Source organism: Alosa sapidissima, chromosome 23, assembly GCF_018492685.1.
Source record: "Alosa sapidissima isolate fAloSap1 chromosome 23, fAloSap1.pri, whole genome shotgun sequence".
Classification (NCBI taxonomy): Eukaryota; Metazoa; Chordata; class Actinopteri; order Clupeiformes; family Clupeidae; genus Alosa; species Alosa sapidissima.
The window spans coordinates 16,886,108-16,902,480 of NC_055979.1; the positions used below are offsets into that span (position 1 = coordinate 16,886,108).

At 43.1% G+C, this 16,373-nt stretch overlaps 1 protein-coding gene across 2 annotated transcripts in view; it reads right to left on the minus strand.

Annotated features, from left to right (window-relative positions):
* Nucleotides 1–7: 7 nt before the first annotated feature.
* Nucleotides 8–16,373, minus strand: part of filip1l (filamin A interacting protein 1-like) — a 74,249-nt gene continuing 57,883 nt past the window's right edge. The window contains exons 5-6 of one of the 2 annotated variants that reach the window (XM_042079803.1): nt 6,020–8,822; nt 8–675 (exon numbers count right to left, since the gene is read on the minus strand). In XM_042079803.1, the coding sequence (XP_041935737.1) occupies nt 481–675; nt 6,020–8,822 (2,998 nt within the window). In that variant the 3' untranslated portion in view covers nt 8–480. Of the gene's footprint in view, nt 676–6,019; nt 8,823–14,139; nt 14,266–16,373 lie in introns of those variants that run through there. The other variant, XR_006026691.1, reaches the window with a different exon arrangement.

Below are 16,373 nucleotides of genomic sequence, written 5' to 3' on the forward strand. Positions count from 1 at the left end.
GCCTATATACAAAAACATAATCTTTATTAACATAACCATCAAATACAGTGATTGTCACATTTTAAAAATGTCAAGTACATTGGCATTAAACTGGAAGATAGGAAACTAATTAGTCTACCAACAACAACAATTTATTATTTATATACATTATTGCTACGATGTGCATATCACTAATGCCATATTGAGAGATTTAATGATGTGACAGTTACATTAAACAGCTGTGTTCAAGACAGTAACATAATACACAATTACAAAAAGGACTGAAGCACCTTGTAAAACTGAAATGGTCTGCATTGTCCACCTTTTCATTAAACCGTGCAGGGCTTGCTTTTTGAAAATAGCCAGAGACCTTGTCTCTTGTCAATCACTCAGTTGGACTATACTGTATGGTATCCAAAAGACAATGAATGAAATTAGGTCAAACTTAGAGCACCAATGACGCAAAAATATGTGAGATAATCAACTAATGAAATAAGGTATCTATGTTTTTGATGAGCGGTTCACCACATTTAAATTGTTGGGTATATTTTTGGCTGTATTCTGAAGTGTCTGTGATGTCTGAGGTGTCTTGCTTATCCCTGCGTTGACAGCATTGTTTGCCCCTTTTGATCCACCATAGGGCTTCGGTTTGGGAATCCTTGTGGGACCAGGGCGTCGGAATGCTTCAAGAGGTATCTGTTGGAAAGACACAAAGGTATGGAATATTGACAGTATGACAGTGACGGTAGACAGCACAGTTCTAGCATATTCAGGCCACCGACACACAGTCCTATGACACGCCTGTTCATTCTGATACAGTGTTTCCCATTGCCATTCCCATTTCCCAGCATTTCCTATACATTGACTTATTTGTAGCGGCCTACCACAATATCAACATTGACCACCACACAATGATTTTCCAGGTTGTACTAAATTGTGCTTAAATTTGGTTAGCATCATAACCATGCTGTGCTAATTTGTTAAAAACTGTTCCATTCAAGCTAAATCTGCAAACCAACCACCACAAATTCAATACAATTCTGTGGGAAACACTGTGATATCATACTTCTGAAAAAGAGGCGTTATCAGGAATACGGAATACACCTATAGCATACACCTGTTGATCCTTCTGGAGGTGTCATGGGCCTAATTCAATGAAACACAGATGAAGGAAGGTGCCTGCCTGATAACCCCAGTGAAATGTTTACGAATGCTGCTCTGTTGGTGAGGCTGTTTTTGTTTGTGCACAAAGGTTGCTTTGTTGGTGAATTTGGTTTTTTGCTGCTTTGGTTCTTTGGTTGGGCAGCACGCGTGGCACTGTGAAGGAGGGGCGTTATGTATCCTGGGTGCAATATGCAGTGCGTTTGTGACTGCTGCCAGCCAACTGTGTATTGTCATTGTATCCTGCGTCATGTGGTTTAATATGAAATAGGTTTAATTGTTGATTGCCCACTGTGGGAAATCCCCTACATTCAGTACAAGGAATTTAACATCTCTCCTGTGTATATCTGAATATTGTTTCTCAATCCTGCTGCATATTTTCTTGTGATCGCTGCTCTACACCACCTAATTAGATTCAATAGGTTTGTGGGCAGAGATTTGGATGTCTTATATATAAATTGTAAAGTTATGTTATGTGCAGCTGATGCCAGAAAAATATATGGTGCAAGCAGCTGAGAGAATGAGCCCTGCAGTCGAATCTCATGATTATATTCAACATACACCACAAGATGGTGCTGTCCTTTTCCCCCAAAGGGTTTTTCCAATGCATTTTCAATGACTATTGTTTTGACCGTGTATGTTTTTTTATGGTATTGTTTTGCACATTAAGTGAAAGCCTACATTCTGTTATGAGATCCTGGCAAACTACAAAATAAATACTTGCACAGCTGATGTTCTTCTGAAGATACTTAATCATTTGTTAGTAATCATCAGAAGAAATTTGTCTTTAATGACTCTGAGATTTGGGTAAAGTCCAAGGTTTGTTGCCCTCACTGACTGGGCTATGGATGTAGCTTGCCCGCTAAACCGTGATGGATATTCTTAAATGCTGCCATGATATTACGACTCAGACTCATCTTTTAACGTTGACATTAATAGAAAGGTGTTTAGACTGATGAAACAAAGTTGGTAAGGCAAAGGAGTAGACTCATAGAGGAATAAATTACATGAGATGATGTGGTTAGATCAACACAACAGCATGCACATCATGCAGTAAACAACTAATGCAACCATGCAACAAGACTCTCTACGGCCACATGCACATGGGTTCAAGGAATAACAGCATCTTTCATCCAGCTCTTGTCTGGAACTGAACTCACTCATCTCTGTTAAATTTCAGCTAATTTTTCTGTCATACTCTAAGGATATCCACTCTAAGGATAAAAGGAGAGAGTTAGGATGATGTCAGGAGAGTAGGAGAAGGAAATAGAATGGGGTTGATGGGGTGGGGGGGGGGGGGGTATTAGAGGTCGGAGTAGGGGTAAGACAGGTGTTGAATCGATTTACTCTGATCTGTGAAACGTCACTGTGAATGACTCCAGTGAGATTTTTGGTCTCTAAGCTGTTTGCTGCACAATCAGTCTCCTCGTTCGTCTAATGCTCCGGCTCTGGCTTCTCCTATGCCAGGGAGTGATGTCACTGCAGGAATGCTTTTGTGATTGTCATCACCCTGCAATCATTTCAGCCCCTTTCGACTCAGCCGCCGCCATAGTTTTTACCTTAGCTACCTTAGCAGTTTCGCCTGCGGTGTGATAGATTGAGGAGGAGGACTTCTAAGGTGCACATCTTATCCAGAGAAAGGGGGTGAAGAAGTGAGAGAGATGTTACATACTGTTTCATCAGTCGTCTTCCTATACCTCCCCCATTTTGTAAACCCCTGTCCTCTTTTATCCTGGGAGTCGGGGAGGCAAATTGAGGCCAATTTATGAGCAGCTATCGTGGGGTACAACAGCATGAGGGAGTTGCTTTATGGTTTTGAGAATGAACTTTTCAAAAATACGCGTACTGAACCACGTCTATGAAATTCATGCAGGACATGGATTTGAGAATTGGGTCATGCCGTGCCTGTGGTGGAGGTAATGTACCAGAAAATTCAGTGTAGGTCATGTCAGAGTGCTTGTAGTTTTAACGTATAATGACATGTAATTAAAAGTGTCCTCCCTTTGGAGTCGTAAAGCCAGGAGTTGGAGTAAGCACTTCCCCTTTGCCAAGTGCGGGCCAGCAGTTCACTCACAGAGGTGCTGGCACGAGCGTCTCCACGGAAACCAAACACAGCGTTTGTTTGGAGCTCTGACGGGCGTCAGGAGACACCGTTTTCAGAGGATACGGCTCTCAGGGATCCGCTTACACTCACCCCGCGGAGTTGGGGCCTGCCTCGGCCAAATGGTTTATTTTATCCTCCGGGTTTATTGTCCGTAACAATGAGGCAATGTGAATTTCACTGTCATTTGCCGTCTGTGTAGACTACACATGCTAAAACCCCCATTCGCCTTTTTGGCTGGCACCAAGTGAGGTGCTCATAACGTTGGCACACTCTGGTGATGACTTGCCACCGCAACAGATCATCGTGGTAAAAATATCAGGGGAAAAAAGAGCACATGAACATAGTCTTTGGTTGTATACTTAGAAGGTCTTTAAAATAAGATGGCATGAAATGGATGTATAGATTTCAAAATAGATCACTGTTGCATCATTAATTTTCTGTTCAATTGGTGAAAATAAACTTCACTATGGTCCACTTTTTTTTGTTTAATTCTATCCACATCCATTTTTGTTTAGAGCAGCCAAGTTGCTTTCTGGCCAGTGGCCACCACTGAGATGACTGTACATTGAGGTGGCAAAATATAACAGCTGCCCTGGATGAACAGCATCCCATTCAGACTGCCACTTACTGTAATGGTGCTCCCATAGACAGAAACAGAGATCCAGCTTCCAGACTGTGAAAAAATTCCAGCCTGAATCAATTTAACGCTTGACATAGCCAGCTCTGTACATTAATAGTGAGTCAAAGGGTGTTTTCCTGGCCGCTGCAGTCTTTGTGTCTGTCGGACTATGGCTGCGCTGGATCCACAGCTGTTTTATGTCTGATCTGGAAGGGTTGCACAAAGCAGTACAGTACAAATGGCAAGTATACTAAAGAACAGTAATCTTAAGGTTTCTATGTTTCTTGGAAGGAAGGGAGAGGGTGCTTCCAATGGGGAGGCCAGTTAGTGTATCACAGCAATCATTAAAAAAATCATATGTTTTTGTCTGTGAGTATTGCAATTAACGAAATAGCCTGCTGAGTGTTTTATTGCATTGACAAGTGTAAGGCCTACACATTTATCAGCTATTTCCAAAGTGTGCAGTTGTAGTTGATGTTCGTATAAATGCAGTATATTTTAGTGATGTTTTCCCCAGTTTGAAGAGGACCAAAAGTGCATAGCGCGCTCACAGGGAGAATGACCTCATAGCGTTTCAGATGAAATGTGTGACATCTGCTTCTCACATTGACCTTTTGACCAGAGTGAGTTTATTTTGCCTTGGAAATGTTTATTATTATTATTATTATTATTATTGTTATTATTATTATTATTATTAAAGCAACATTACATGTATTCTCTAAAATAGATAAACTCACTCAAAAAATACTATTAAGACAATTTTTTTTTTCTTTTGGTGTTCTGAAACAGTGCTGCTTAAATTACTTTTTGTCTAATGCTGAATGAAAATAGAAATTAAGATTGCCATAAATATTCTTTTTTTTTCTCAATTTCTCATATAATTACTGTTAACTGTAGAATAAATGTAAATTAAGGTCACGTAAACAGTTAACTCACCCCAACTGTGAACTGAATTTCCATTGTATCACTGAGAGAGACTGCAAACTCACCCATGCAAGTCTCAGCTCACAGTTACTGGGTTTCTGTGTTTTGGATATCGGGAGAAACTATGACATCAGCCTATGAATTAAACTCAGCCAAGCAAACATATGTCAGAATTCTTTTTCCCTCCTTTCAATAAACTCTGAATGTTAACACAGAGTTCTCAGAGCCCCAGTTGTAAAAAGAGTTCTTTAATTTGCCTGAAGTTGCCTAAATCTTTAGGAATTTTATGTATAGAAGGCGTGTGATTTTTACTCAGTGTGTTTTGGCTTTCTTTCATAGAGTCATTGTAGATTTTGTATCCATATGCGAGATGAATGTGAGATGAATTTGTATGAACATAGTTGCATATCCTTTAAAACAGAACAAGGCTGTTCTGTTGAAATTTAATTTCAAATTATGTGTTGTAATTTAAAGGGTATGTACCAACAAAGGGGATAATGACAGCACATGCAAACGTCCACATGTGAGGAACAAGTAGACCAACTGCATTCTTCACTACATTACCATGTTCTGAGGCATGCTTGACTTAAAGAAAATGAAAACATATGTGTTTCATGAAGTGTTTTTCAGACACTGATGGAAAAATAAGAAATTATACGTAACAACATTAACTGTTTTAATTATTAGAAAAGAAATATTCAACATAACAAATGCAAGTCATTTATGTGTATATATGATGCATAAGCAAAATAAAAGGTACATCCGTGAATAGTCTCAGTACATGGTAATTTCTCATGAAAAGCAAGTACAGTAAGTGCACACACAAGACAGCCAAGGCTAAAATTAAGTTTAGTATACTAGAACTTTCACTTAGTTATCCCGCTTTAGTTCATCCTTTCTCCCCGCACTTTTTGGTCATGCAGACACATACAGTATATTCCCCCCAATGTCTGACTAAACAATGCAAACAAACAAACAAACAAATGTCTGACTAAACAATGCAAACAAACAAACAAACAAACAAACAAACAGAAAAAGTGCTGTGGTTGAACATTCTAAATGGTATAATATGGTCAAGTAAAACTAAACAGGAGGGGGTTTAGGGTTAACACAAATGGGTGGGATTGTATGGGATTGGGCACATGGATTGGAGTTGGGGGTTGGATAAATTACTACTCTAAGGTGTGGGTAGGGGTGCTTGGTGAACTGGGTCAGTCATAGATGTTACTTACTGTAATCTGTGGCCGCGGGAGTGGGGAGGAAGTGGGTTTTATAGTGATGCTACTGGTGATTTTGTTGTTGCCTTTGGTGGGAGTGCCATTGGTTAACACCGGAGTTCTTTGCTCCTGCCCAGGTGAACAACAGGGACTCATTGGCCTAGAGGTGCTGTTAATGGCCTGAATGTAAGGGCTCCCTAGGTGAATGTGGATTTTGTTGTCCTCAGTGGTGATCACATTTGAGCCTGTGCTGTTGGACCTTTGGACTTGCCAGCTGTTCTGCCTTTCTGGGCTGACACGGAAAACGGCATGGCCACTGGTCACCTCCAATGGCTCTGCAGGCTGGGAACGATCTGGGGTGCCTGTGGTGACAGAGACAATCTGGATGGGGGACATGGCTCTGTCAGGTGTAACTGACCCCGAGGAGTCTGGCGTCATCGCTCGGGAATAGGCTGCCATGGTGAAGGGAGACATGGCTTGGTCTGGACTGCAGGGGCTGTCCGACGACAAGGAGCCTTTGGTTTTCATGGGAGGGGTGATGGATGTGTTCTGGATGATTGTGATTCGTTGCTTGGGTGGAGCACCGCTTGTGGGGATGACTGCAGTGCTGGTATAGGACTGAGCATTCTCAGTGGTGGGGCTGGTAATCTCCAGGGTCGCCGTGTTGTGGCCATGATCTGGTGTGACTTTGATGTGCAGAGGCTGACCAGGGCTGTGTGTTAGAAACACATCCCCTTGTTGGGCATGGTTCCCATTCTGTCTTGGGGACACTTTGCCGTTAATGGGGTGTTGGTTTTCTTTGGTTTTCATGAAGGGAACTCTTGCTCGCCTCATGTTGTTGTTCAGGTTGTTGACGTTGTTGATAAGGGAGGCATTACCTTTAGTGATATGAACCTCATTGTAATTAGGGTCATCTTCAGGGTCACTCTCCTCATACAGCTTCCCATTCACCACAGCACATTCCAGTGGAGCTAAGCTTTTGTAGTTCGGAGGAAGGATGTCCGTCGGATCAGTCTGCACCTCTTTCGTGGAGACGTGCAGGTCTGAGAATCGTCTGCCGTTCATGCCTGGCCGTAAAGTTTTGCTGATGCGACGGTATCTCTCCAGTTCGCGGGTGAGGTTCTCCATCTCTCTGGCCAGCTCCTTGTTTCTCAACTCTTGCTGGGTCAGCCTTCTCTGGAGAACGGTGTGATCTGATTTCACACGGCAGATAGACTCCTCAGTGCCCATGAACTCATGGATCTTCTCCTTGAGGGCCTCCACCTCTCTGGTAAGGTGGCTAGATTTGGCCTCTTCCTCTTTTAGGCGCTTGTAAAGCATATGTTCCTGGTTGGAGGACTCCTTCTCTGCCAGCTGGTACTTGGACAGCTCATTCCTGGAGATCTCCAGCTCCTCCATCAAGACCTTGGCTCGCTCCTGTTCATTGGAGTATCGTTTCTCCAGTGTCTCAAACTCATCCTCTGTCTTCAGCAGATCATCTTCAACGACCCTCATCTCCTTGAGTTTCCTCCTCAGCCTCTCCACTTCCTGGGTGAGATCCTTAATCTTGTTATCCTCCTGCTGAAAGCGGTTCGGGGTAGGTGACTTGATGTGCTCCTCTTTGGCTCGGTTTCTCATGACTTCCCTCTCCACAGCCTCGAGAGACTGCACCCGCTTCTTCATCATAGTAAGCTTGGACTGTAGGTCGTTGCTCTTCTCCTCTTCCACCTTGAGCTTGGCTCTGAGCTCATCTCTGTCCTTGGTGGCACTGTGCATCCTCTCTTCCAGCTCAGCCTTGGCCTTCAGGGCTTTCTTGCTTTCCTCAATCAGTTTCTCAGTCACACTGGTGACCTTGTCTTGCTCTGCCTGTAGTTTACTAGTGCTGTTCTGCATCTTGTCTTCCATTTGCTTCAGCTTTTCGGCCATAGTCTTACGTTCATCCACCAGCATGACCGTAAAGGTCTTCAGCTTGGTGAGGTCCTCTTTCAGCGTGAGCTCGGTCTTCTCTAGCTGACCCTCAATGGTCTCAAGTTCTTTTATCCTGACCTTGAGGACATCCAGCTCATTCGATAGGTGCTTAGTCACAGTCCTCTCTTTCTCCAGGTTGCATTTGAGTGTGCTGCATTCCTGTTTGCTTTTACCAAAAGCATCTTCCAACTTCTCCAGTTCCGTGATCCTCTGATTGAGTTTGTCCACCTCTGCCTTTAGGCTTCGGCTCTGGCTGGCCTCCTTCTCCAGCTTTCTGTTGAGATCACGACACTGGTCCTCCATCTTGATCAGCTCCTCATCTTTGCCCTCCATTTCCATGACCCTTTTCCTCAGCTCTTCCACCTCAGAGACCAGACTGGAGTTGCCACATTCCCCCCGGCCTATCTTGTCCCTCAGTTCCTGGAGCTCCTCCTCGGCCCGACGAAGGGTCTTGTTGGTTTCCTCCAGCTCGTCCAGCTGCCGGCTGAGGGTCGACAACTTCTGGCGGAGCTGTCTGTTCTGGGCATCCTCGCTGATCAGCTTGGCAGTCATGGCTTCCTCCTCCTGGTGGAAGTGAGTGGCTTGGTCACGGAGCTCTGTCTCTAACTGGAGGACTTTGCTCTCTTCCTCTTGGGTCAGTGCCTGGGCTGAGCTGAGGGCCTCCTGTGCCTGGGAGGCAGAAGCGGTCAGCTCCTGGACCTTCGCTGTCTGTTGAGTGAGCTGCTCTGTGAGGTGCTGCTGTTCGTCAACGACCAGCAGGGCAAATGACTTGAGCTTGGTGAGCTCCTCCTGCAGACTGGACAGTTTTCTCTGCTGCTCTTCTTCCTTTCGCTCCTGGTAGGCCTTCTCCTGGTCTATCAGCAACTTTAATCTGGAAAAGAAAAAAAGAAGGAAAAGCATTTGTAGTTAATAGAAAGTGGAATATAATGTACTTTCAGTGAGTGCATTTCAACACTCTCTTGTGAGTTGTTTCACAGCATTTCACTAAGATATGTAAAAAAAATCCATTAACTGTACATCCCTTTTAAGAAAACTATTAGACGCCCACGTGTTTAACATAATACCACTGTCAAGGTGTAATGGGTTTTTCATGTTGACTTTTTTGGCAGTCATATGTACTGAAAGACTGAACACTCATATTTCATTCAAAACCCAAGATGTTGTTTCAGAGGGAGCGAACACTTTTCACGTACAGGGTATGCAAGAAAGAGAGAGAGAGTATATGTTCCGGGCAACACACAGGGGGAAACTAGGGTCAGAGTGGCTGGCATGTTTTTTCGGCGGGCCTCGTGCCGCCAGCCCTGGAAGGGATGTTTTGACTGCAGAACACACAGCTGCCAGTGAACTCTGCAGATGTCGCACTGGCATGGAAAAATCGCCTAATTAGGGGGTTCCTATGCCCCCCTAGCCCTCTCCTCCTCCCTTCCTCACCTCCACATGCGAAACTCCACCACCTTCCCTTGGTGGTTTTATATTTAAAGGAATTCCCCTTCTTCCAGAGGCAATTACAGCTTGGCTGTATAAACAGAGGTTTTCTCCCAGCACTCACTAATTCCACGTAGCTCCTGGTAGATTAAATGATGTCAGAGGGACAGGGTGGGTCCCTCTCTCTGCGTCTCTGTCTGCATATGTGTGGGTCTGCGCATGTGTGTGTGTGTGCGTGTCTTTGTCTGTGTGTCTGTGTATGTGCGCCCAAATGTGTATGCCTCTCAATGTGGACGTTTGAGTGAGGGACGAGGGCAGAATTATGGGCAGCCGTGGCCCACTGGTTAGCACTCTGGACTTGTAACCGGAGGGTTGCCGGTTCGAGCCCCGACCAGTGGGCCGCGGCTGAAGTGCCCTTGAGCAAGGCACCTAACCCCTCACTGCTCCCCGAGCGCCGCTGTGGTTGCAGGCAGCTCACTGCGCCGGGATTAGTGTGCTTCACCTCACTGTGTGTACACTGTGTGCTGTTTGTGTTTCACTAATTCACCGATTGGGTTAAATGCAGAGACCAAATTTCCCTCACGGGATCAAAAAAGTATATATACTTACTTATACTATATACTTATACTTATAGAAAGAGCGAGGTTAGCAGGGAGGGAGATAGAGAGAGAATGTCACCTCTTTGCTCTGCTGAGGGGATTTGGAGACAGGGTAGGGACTCTGGGAGTACTTTCTTAAACGTTTTCCACATGTTCCACCATGTTGGAGACAGACTTGATCAAAGCAAGTGAAACTGAAGTGGTAATGAAACAGCATTTGATACATACCAAGGGAGCGGACCAGAAGAGGAGAAATTCCCCATGCCACACAGCATGGATCATTTTCACATTCATAAACACCACTGAATCCTAAGTTCTGACATTATTTAAAGGTCATTTGAATTTTGTATACTTGGAATAGTCATATAACATATGGCACCAAAATTTGGTAAAGTACCACTGCTCTGTGTTTCTACTCAGCTCCAATATTCAGCTCCACGTACAGTATAGGGAACCCTCAGAGGACATTATGCCATGTAGATTGCAGACAGATTTTTTCCCACTTCTCAGCTACTAATTATGATTATTATCTTTTTATATTATAAGGGGTATAATACTGAATATTCTAATTTTACTTTGCTGTAAAAGTGTACACATTAGTGTGTCCAACACAGCTTCAGTGTTGGTGTGAATTTGGATACATTTTCTTTTTTTTTCTGCGTGCAGTGCAGTGTGAATTTGCATTTTTTTTTTAGGTGTGCATTACTCATGCAGTGTTCTTCACAAGCCCTTTTGTAAATTCTTTCCATTAATGCTCCGGCACAGTGATACAAATACACTAGTATTTCTATTTCTCACTACAGTATTGTCATACGACACAGTACCTGAATCATCTCCAGAGTGCCAGTTCTACTCAAGCAGAGCTTCCATCCCACGGGAGGAAGTGACATGTATTCCTTAGATGCTAATCGCATAACTACTTCTTTTTTTTTGAGGGGGGTAATTACGTTTCAGTGAAACTGCAGCTCCTCCCTGGAGAAGCCATGCTGTGTCATAGGAACAGAACACTACAATAACAGAGCCGGGAGGCACGAACAGGAGTTGGGGAGAGCAGATGCCGGTGGCACGGCTCTCGCTAGATGACGGGAACGGATAAGTGCCTGATGGGGGCTGCCTCTAAAGCCCAGGATGTTGATTTGAGATGTGGTGATGCGATAGAGCTATATGTTACATCTCCTCTCGCTACGGGAGGTTTCTACTTGGACAGTGTTTTGGTCCTGTTGTTGCTAGTGGACTGAATAACATGGAATTTCTTTCTGCTGATATACTGCGCTGCATGTGAATGACTGTGGAATGGAAGCAGTAGATATTTCAGATAAATGTAGATATACATCTTGTGTGTGTGTGTGCGTGAAAGACAGCAAATTATTGTCTGTTGTGTGCGTGTGTCTGTCTGTGTATATGTGTGTGTGTGTGTGTGTGTGTGTGTGAGAGAGAGAGAGAGAGAGAGAGAGAGAGAGAGAGAGAGAGAGAGAGAGAGAGAGAGAGAGAGAGAGAGAGAAGAGAGAGCATTCAATCAACTTTAGAATTGAAACATGGCACAATTTGTTTTCAAAGGCATGTTCCAGCTAGTAAGTCATTAAAACATACAGAAACTTTACACAATATCATTCCCTCTGATGGACACATAAGTCTAAGATCAACATAGAGTGCAAGAGAGGGACACACACATGGAGAGAGAAAAAGAGAGGGAGAAAAAGAGAGGCAGAAAAACTGCATGAAAGACATATTGTCCGATGTCCAGCAGGGTGTGGGTCCACTCGGTGGCTGAAACCAAAACCCCAATTATCTCAGATCAGATCCCTTAGCTCATCTGTGTGTGTGTGTGTGTGTGTGTCTAGTGGAGCAGGCTCTCCTTCTGTTTCTTCATCTTAACTGAGTGCGGACGTTAGTGGTCCATTCAACTGGAAAACAAATTATGTCCACTCACTCACTGACTTTGCCATATCAATCCAATGTGCCGTACATGTCATAGTGGAATGAAACAGCTGATTAAGAGAAACGTTAGTGCTGACAGCTAATGTTTTAATCTACCAAGACCCAACTGGCAGCAAGGTGTAGCTTAAGGGAATGAAAGAACAGTAAAGAGCAAGTGTGTTTTATGTTAGTAAGTTTTATGTTAAGCCAGAAGTTTTAAGACACAAGTTCACAGGAATTAAAAAAAGAGGTTTATACGATATGATGAGGTATAATAAGATATGTTCTTCCATGGGTAGAGGTAGAACTATGAGGCCAGTCATGGAACAGAGTGATCATTATTGTTTTTATGCTTGAGAAATTTTGCAGTTGGAATGGAGTGAACTTCCACCTCTGTGTAACTATGAAAGAAAAAAGTCTATAGATTTAGGTTTCAACAGTAAGTAATTCAACAGTGGAACCATAAGATGCAGTTGGCAGAACGTTGTGTTTTGTGGATGAATTCAAGTACAGTACATGGGATCCATCCTGGAGTGTTTTTTTATGAAATTGCCAATAAATTAAAAAAAAAAAAACGATTCCACAAATGCTCTGTTGACATATTGGGTTCTAAACACAAGGCATAAGAGGTTGGTTTTATATAGCCTAAAGGCAACTTAATTTGTACTCCCTGATCCACGTAGGAGTGCCTCAATAAGTCCCTATGTGTAGCACTGTTCATTTGTCCTTTTCCCTTCTGTGGGAGGGAAGTGTGCCTGCTCCTTTTTTAACTTGGAGCAAATCCCATTATAAAGGCATTGTTTGCTTGTCAGGGAAATGCCCCACTGTTGTGTTTACGGGGTGTATCGTGACCACATCTGCTTCCCTTTAAATGACCACTGTGTTTGGGAATGAAAGTCTCTGATGATGACTTCTCTGTGTTTCTCTCACCCTTTCTCTGTCTCTCGCTCGCTCTCGGTCTCTCTCTTTTTGGCCAGTAGAGGGAGCACTTTCTGTTGAATGCCGTTAAAGCAGGTATTCCTCTCCAGTGATGGATCTTATCTTCCTCACTAGCCATGTTGCCAAATGTGTATGAAAAAAAGGACACGGGGGAAGTGATGTAAAGACCCAAAAATGCAGAGTTGAGTCTATATGTTCGAGTTGAATTTCTGTAAATCCACACTGTTTTAAAGTCACTTGTAGAGGGAAAGCAGGTCATGTCCAATTAAAATGCTGCTATACAGACATGATAGTCTCATCCTGAAACAGGTTTTAGAATGCAATGACATTTTAATAACATTTAGAAAAGGTACTTATTATATTTTCGAAGGCTGAAAAACATTCTTAAGCCATCAATCATCTTTTCACACACGTCAAAAAAGAAGAACACAAGATAACTAAAGAATAAGAGTGTGGATGGATGATGAAGGAAATCAGAAAGTCTCGCTGAAGACTTTTATTCACAGATGTAATTGAGATGTTTACGTATATGACAGAGAGGGTTACAGTCGCGGAACACCTAATAAAGACATCAAGTTATTCTGTGTGCCACAATTAGCCTTCAGTGTCATAATGACAAAATGACACAGTGATGCAATGTCGGATGACTTCTAGTAACATCTGCAGTGGTCTTTCCATTTATGTAATTTAATTTCTTGCAATTATAGTGACACTAGTCTCTCTCTAGTAAGGGAGATTTCTCTTTAAATTATAGGCTAACGCTGAATATGATTTAGTGAAGGTGAACGCATTTTTTTAGTTTTCATAACAGTGTTAAGCCACACATCAAGTTGTATTTCACATGGATAAATTATCTCAAGTCTGCTGAATGATCAGAAAGACATCATATTTTTCATTTGCATCTTAGCTTGTTAGAGTTAGTTTGTTTCATTTCAGGACAGACTATAAATGAATAAAAATAATAGGTAAGATATTAAAACTTATAATGCAGAGTCTTAAATTGTCTTTGACTTTTGACAAACTTGACGTAGCACATAAGTTAGACCTTTTTGAAAATGCCGGACTGCATAGAATAACACTGTCACTTCTGAAATCTTCTCACGTTTCACAAAGTCTCAATGATTTGAAAGGCAAGTCAAATGATAAAAGCCGTCAATGGAGCCTGACTCCAGAACATCATGAAGTGTACACACAGTAAGAAATAATCTCACTGTACGAACTATGAACGTTATGACTCAACTGGTTAAACAAACTATGCGTGGTGGCATGCTCATTTTCCCATAGAGGCTTATTCTTTAAATTTCCTACCTGTTAGGTATGCACGTCCAAACTCAGCCTGTCCAACACATTCTGGCCATAGTCACAAGTCTCACGGCAGCAGCGATGTGGACATTCCAACAGCTAAACCAAACAATAAGAGATGTGCTCACCACATGCTCCCAGGCTAGGGTGCATGACATCATCTGCATGTCCTTATATGGAACTTTATGTTGTGCAGCCTCTCCCGGGGTGTGAGCTTTTTCTTGCATGTGTGTATGTGTGTGTGCTTGCTTGTGTTTGTGAGTGTGTGTTAATCTTAGAGTGTGTGTGTGTGTGTGTGTGTGTGTGTGTGTGTGTGTGTGTGTGTGTGTGCTTGCTTGTGTTTGTGAGTGTGTTAATCTTAGAGAGTGTGTGTGTGTGTGTGTGTGTGTGTGTGTGTGTGTGTGTGTGTGTGTGTGTGTGTGCTTGCTTGTGTTTGTGAGTGTGTTAATCTTAGAGTCTGTGTATGTGTGTGTGTGTGTGTGTGTGTGTGTCCTGTCTGCTTGATAATGAAAGGTGTGTGCAAGCATATGTTTGTGGGAATGAGTGTTTTGTGTGTGTGTGTATTAGTGTATGTGTGTGTGTGTGTGTGTGTGTGTGTGTGTGTGTGCGTGCGTGCCTGCGTGCATGTGTGTGTGTGTGTGTGTGTCGGGAAACCAGAAGAGGCAGAAAGTGTTGTGTGACGTGTGTAATGTGTGAAATATCTGCTCTCTCTGTCAGTGCTCCACAGGGGCAGAGAGGGGGTGAGGAGAGACAAGAGGCTTGGGTTACAACATTTCCTCCTGCCTCTCGTCACGACCAAATCATTAATTTGCCAAAGAGAGAGAGAAAAAAAGAGCAACATGTCTGTAACCCCACTGTTGTGTGTGACTCTGAAACTGTGTGTGTTTGAGACGAAGAAAAGAAAAAAGAGAGAGAGAAAGAAAGAAAGAGTTACAGACAAGAGAACACAAGGTATACTACCACAGCCTGTACACCCAGTACAGATTGGGTTATCTGGTCAGCAGGCTTTGGCATGGGTTGTGCGAGTTGACTGATAGCATGTGAGCATGTTGATAATCTGTATCACGCCTTATCCCGATCACACTCTCTTTGCACCCCCCCTCCACCCCCTGATTTTATGGCTAGCGTTTCAGTAAAGGCATCCATCTCCAGAAAGCATTTCACAGACGGACACAGCCTGCTGTTTATCTCCCTCTGTTGTTTACCCCTATCACCATCTTGATTGCAAGGGCTCTCTCACATCATCCAAACACTGAGATTAACACTGAAGTAAGATTAATGAGAGTGCCTCTCTCCTTCTCTCTCTCCATTTGGCAATGAAGTGAAGAAGGCGAGAAAAAATGTATTGAAATGCATTGAAGCTCGGAAACCCACTTTGAGCTGGGTGAACAATTCTCAAGGAATGAACAGGCCTAAAAAGAGAGAGCAAGAACGAGGGTGCAAGTAAACGAAAGCTACCGCTGATGCTGCTCCTGCTCCTACTTCTACTACTCCTGCTATTACTTCTCCTAAAAGTTTTTCACTCGTTCTTCAGTCTCCTCGTGCTTGGACAGAAACAGTCTGTTGGTTTTTTGGCACAATAGTGAAGCACAAACTCTTAAGTAGCTATGGCAACCATGGCATCAATCAACCACATTAAGAGGAAGTGGGATACAGGAGAGAGAGAGAGAGAGAAGAGAGACTTCCTCTCAGTGACAGACTGCATTCAGAACATGTTGTTAGTACACAAAACCTGGAGTCTTTTGTTGCCAGGGACCGAAAAATAAGGCCGCCAGTGTGAAAGGACTACATAATGCACATGCAGTGTCACATGATACATGATTTCATGTTGCAAAGACAGCTCCCCCCACCCCCAAAAAATCCCCAACCTAGATCATTTCCTCTTGTACATCTAATATGCTGTTTGACATGACGTTACTGATAGAAAATTACAGGGGTTGAACAGTTTAAAAAAAGTCATCATTACTCAGGGAGCTATTTTAATCAGCTCATACTTAAACCATGATGTACGAAGAACTGGCTGCACTAAAATGTATTTATTTTTCTTCAGAAGATTTCTACTCGCTTTATCCTCTCTCAGTTTGGACAGAGAGACAAGCAGGCTAATCTTAACTCTTGATACTTTGATACACGTGTCTTGATAAAACCAGATGACTCTCTCTATGATGTGTGTTTGGGTGTGTGTGTGTGTGTGTGTGTGTGCAAGTGTGTGTGTTGATTTAAGTTGGCCCCCCTAGGTT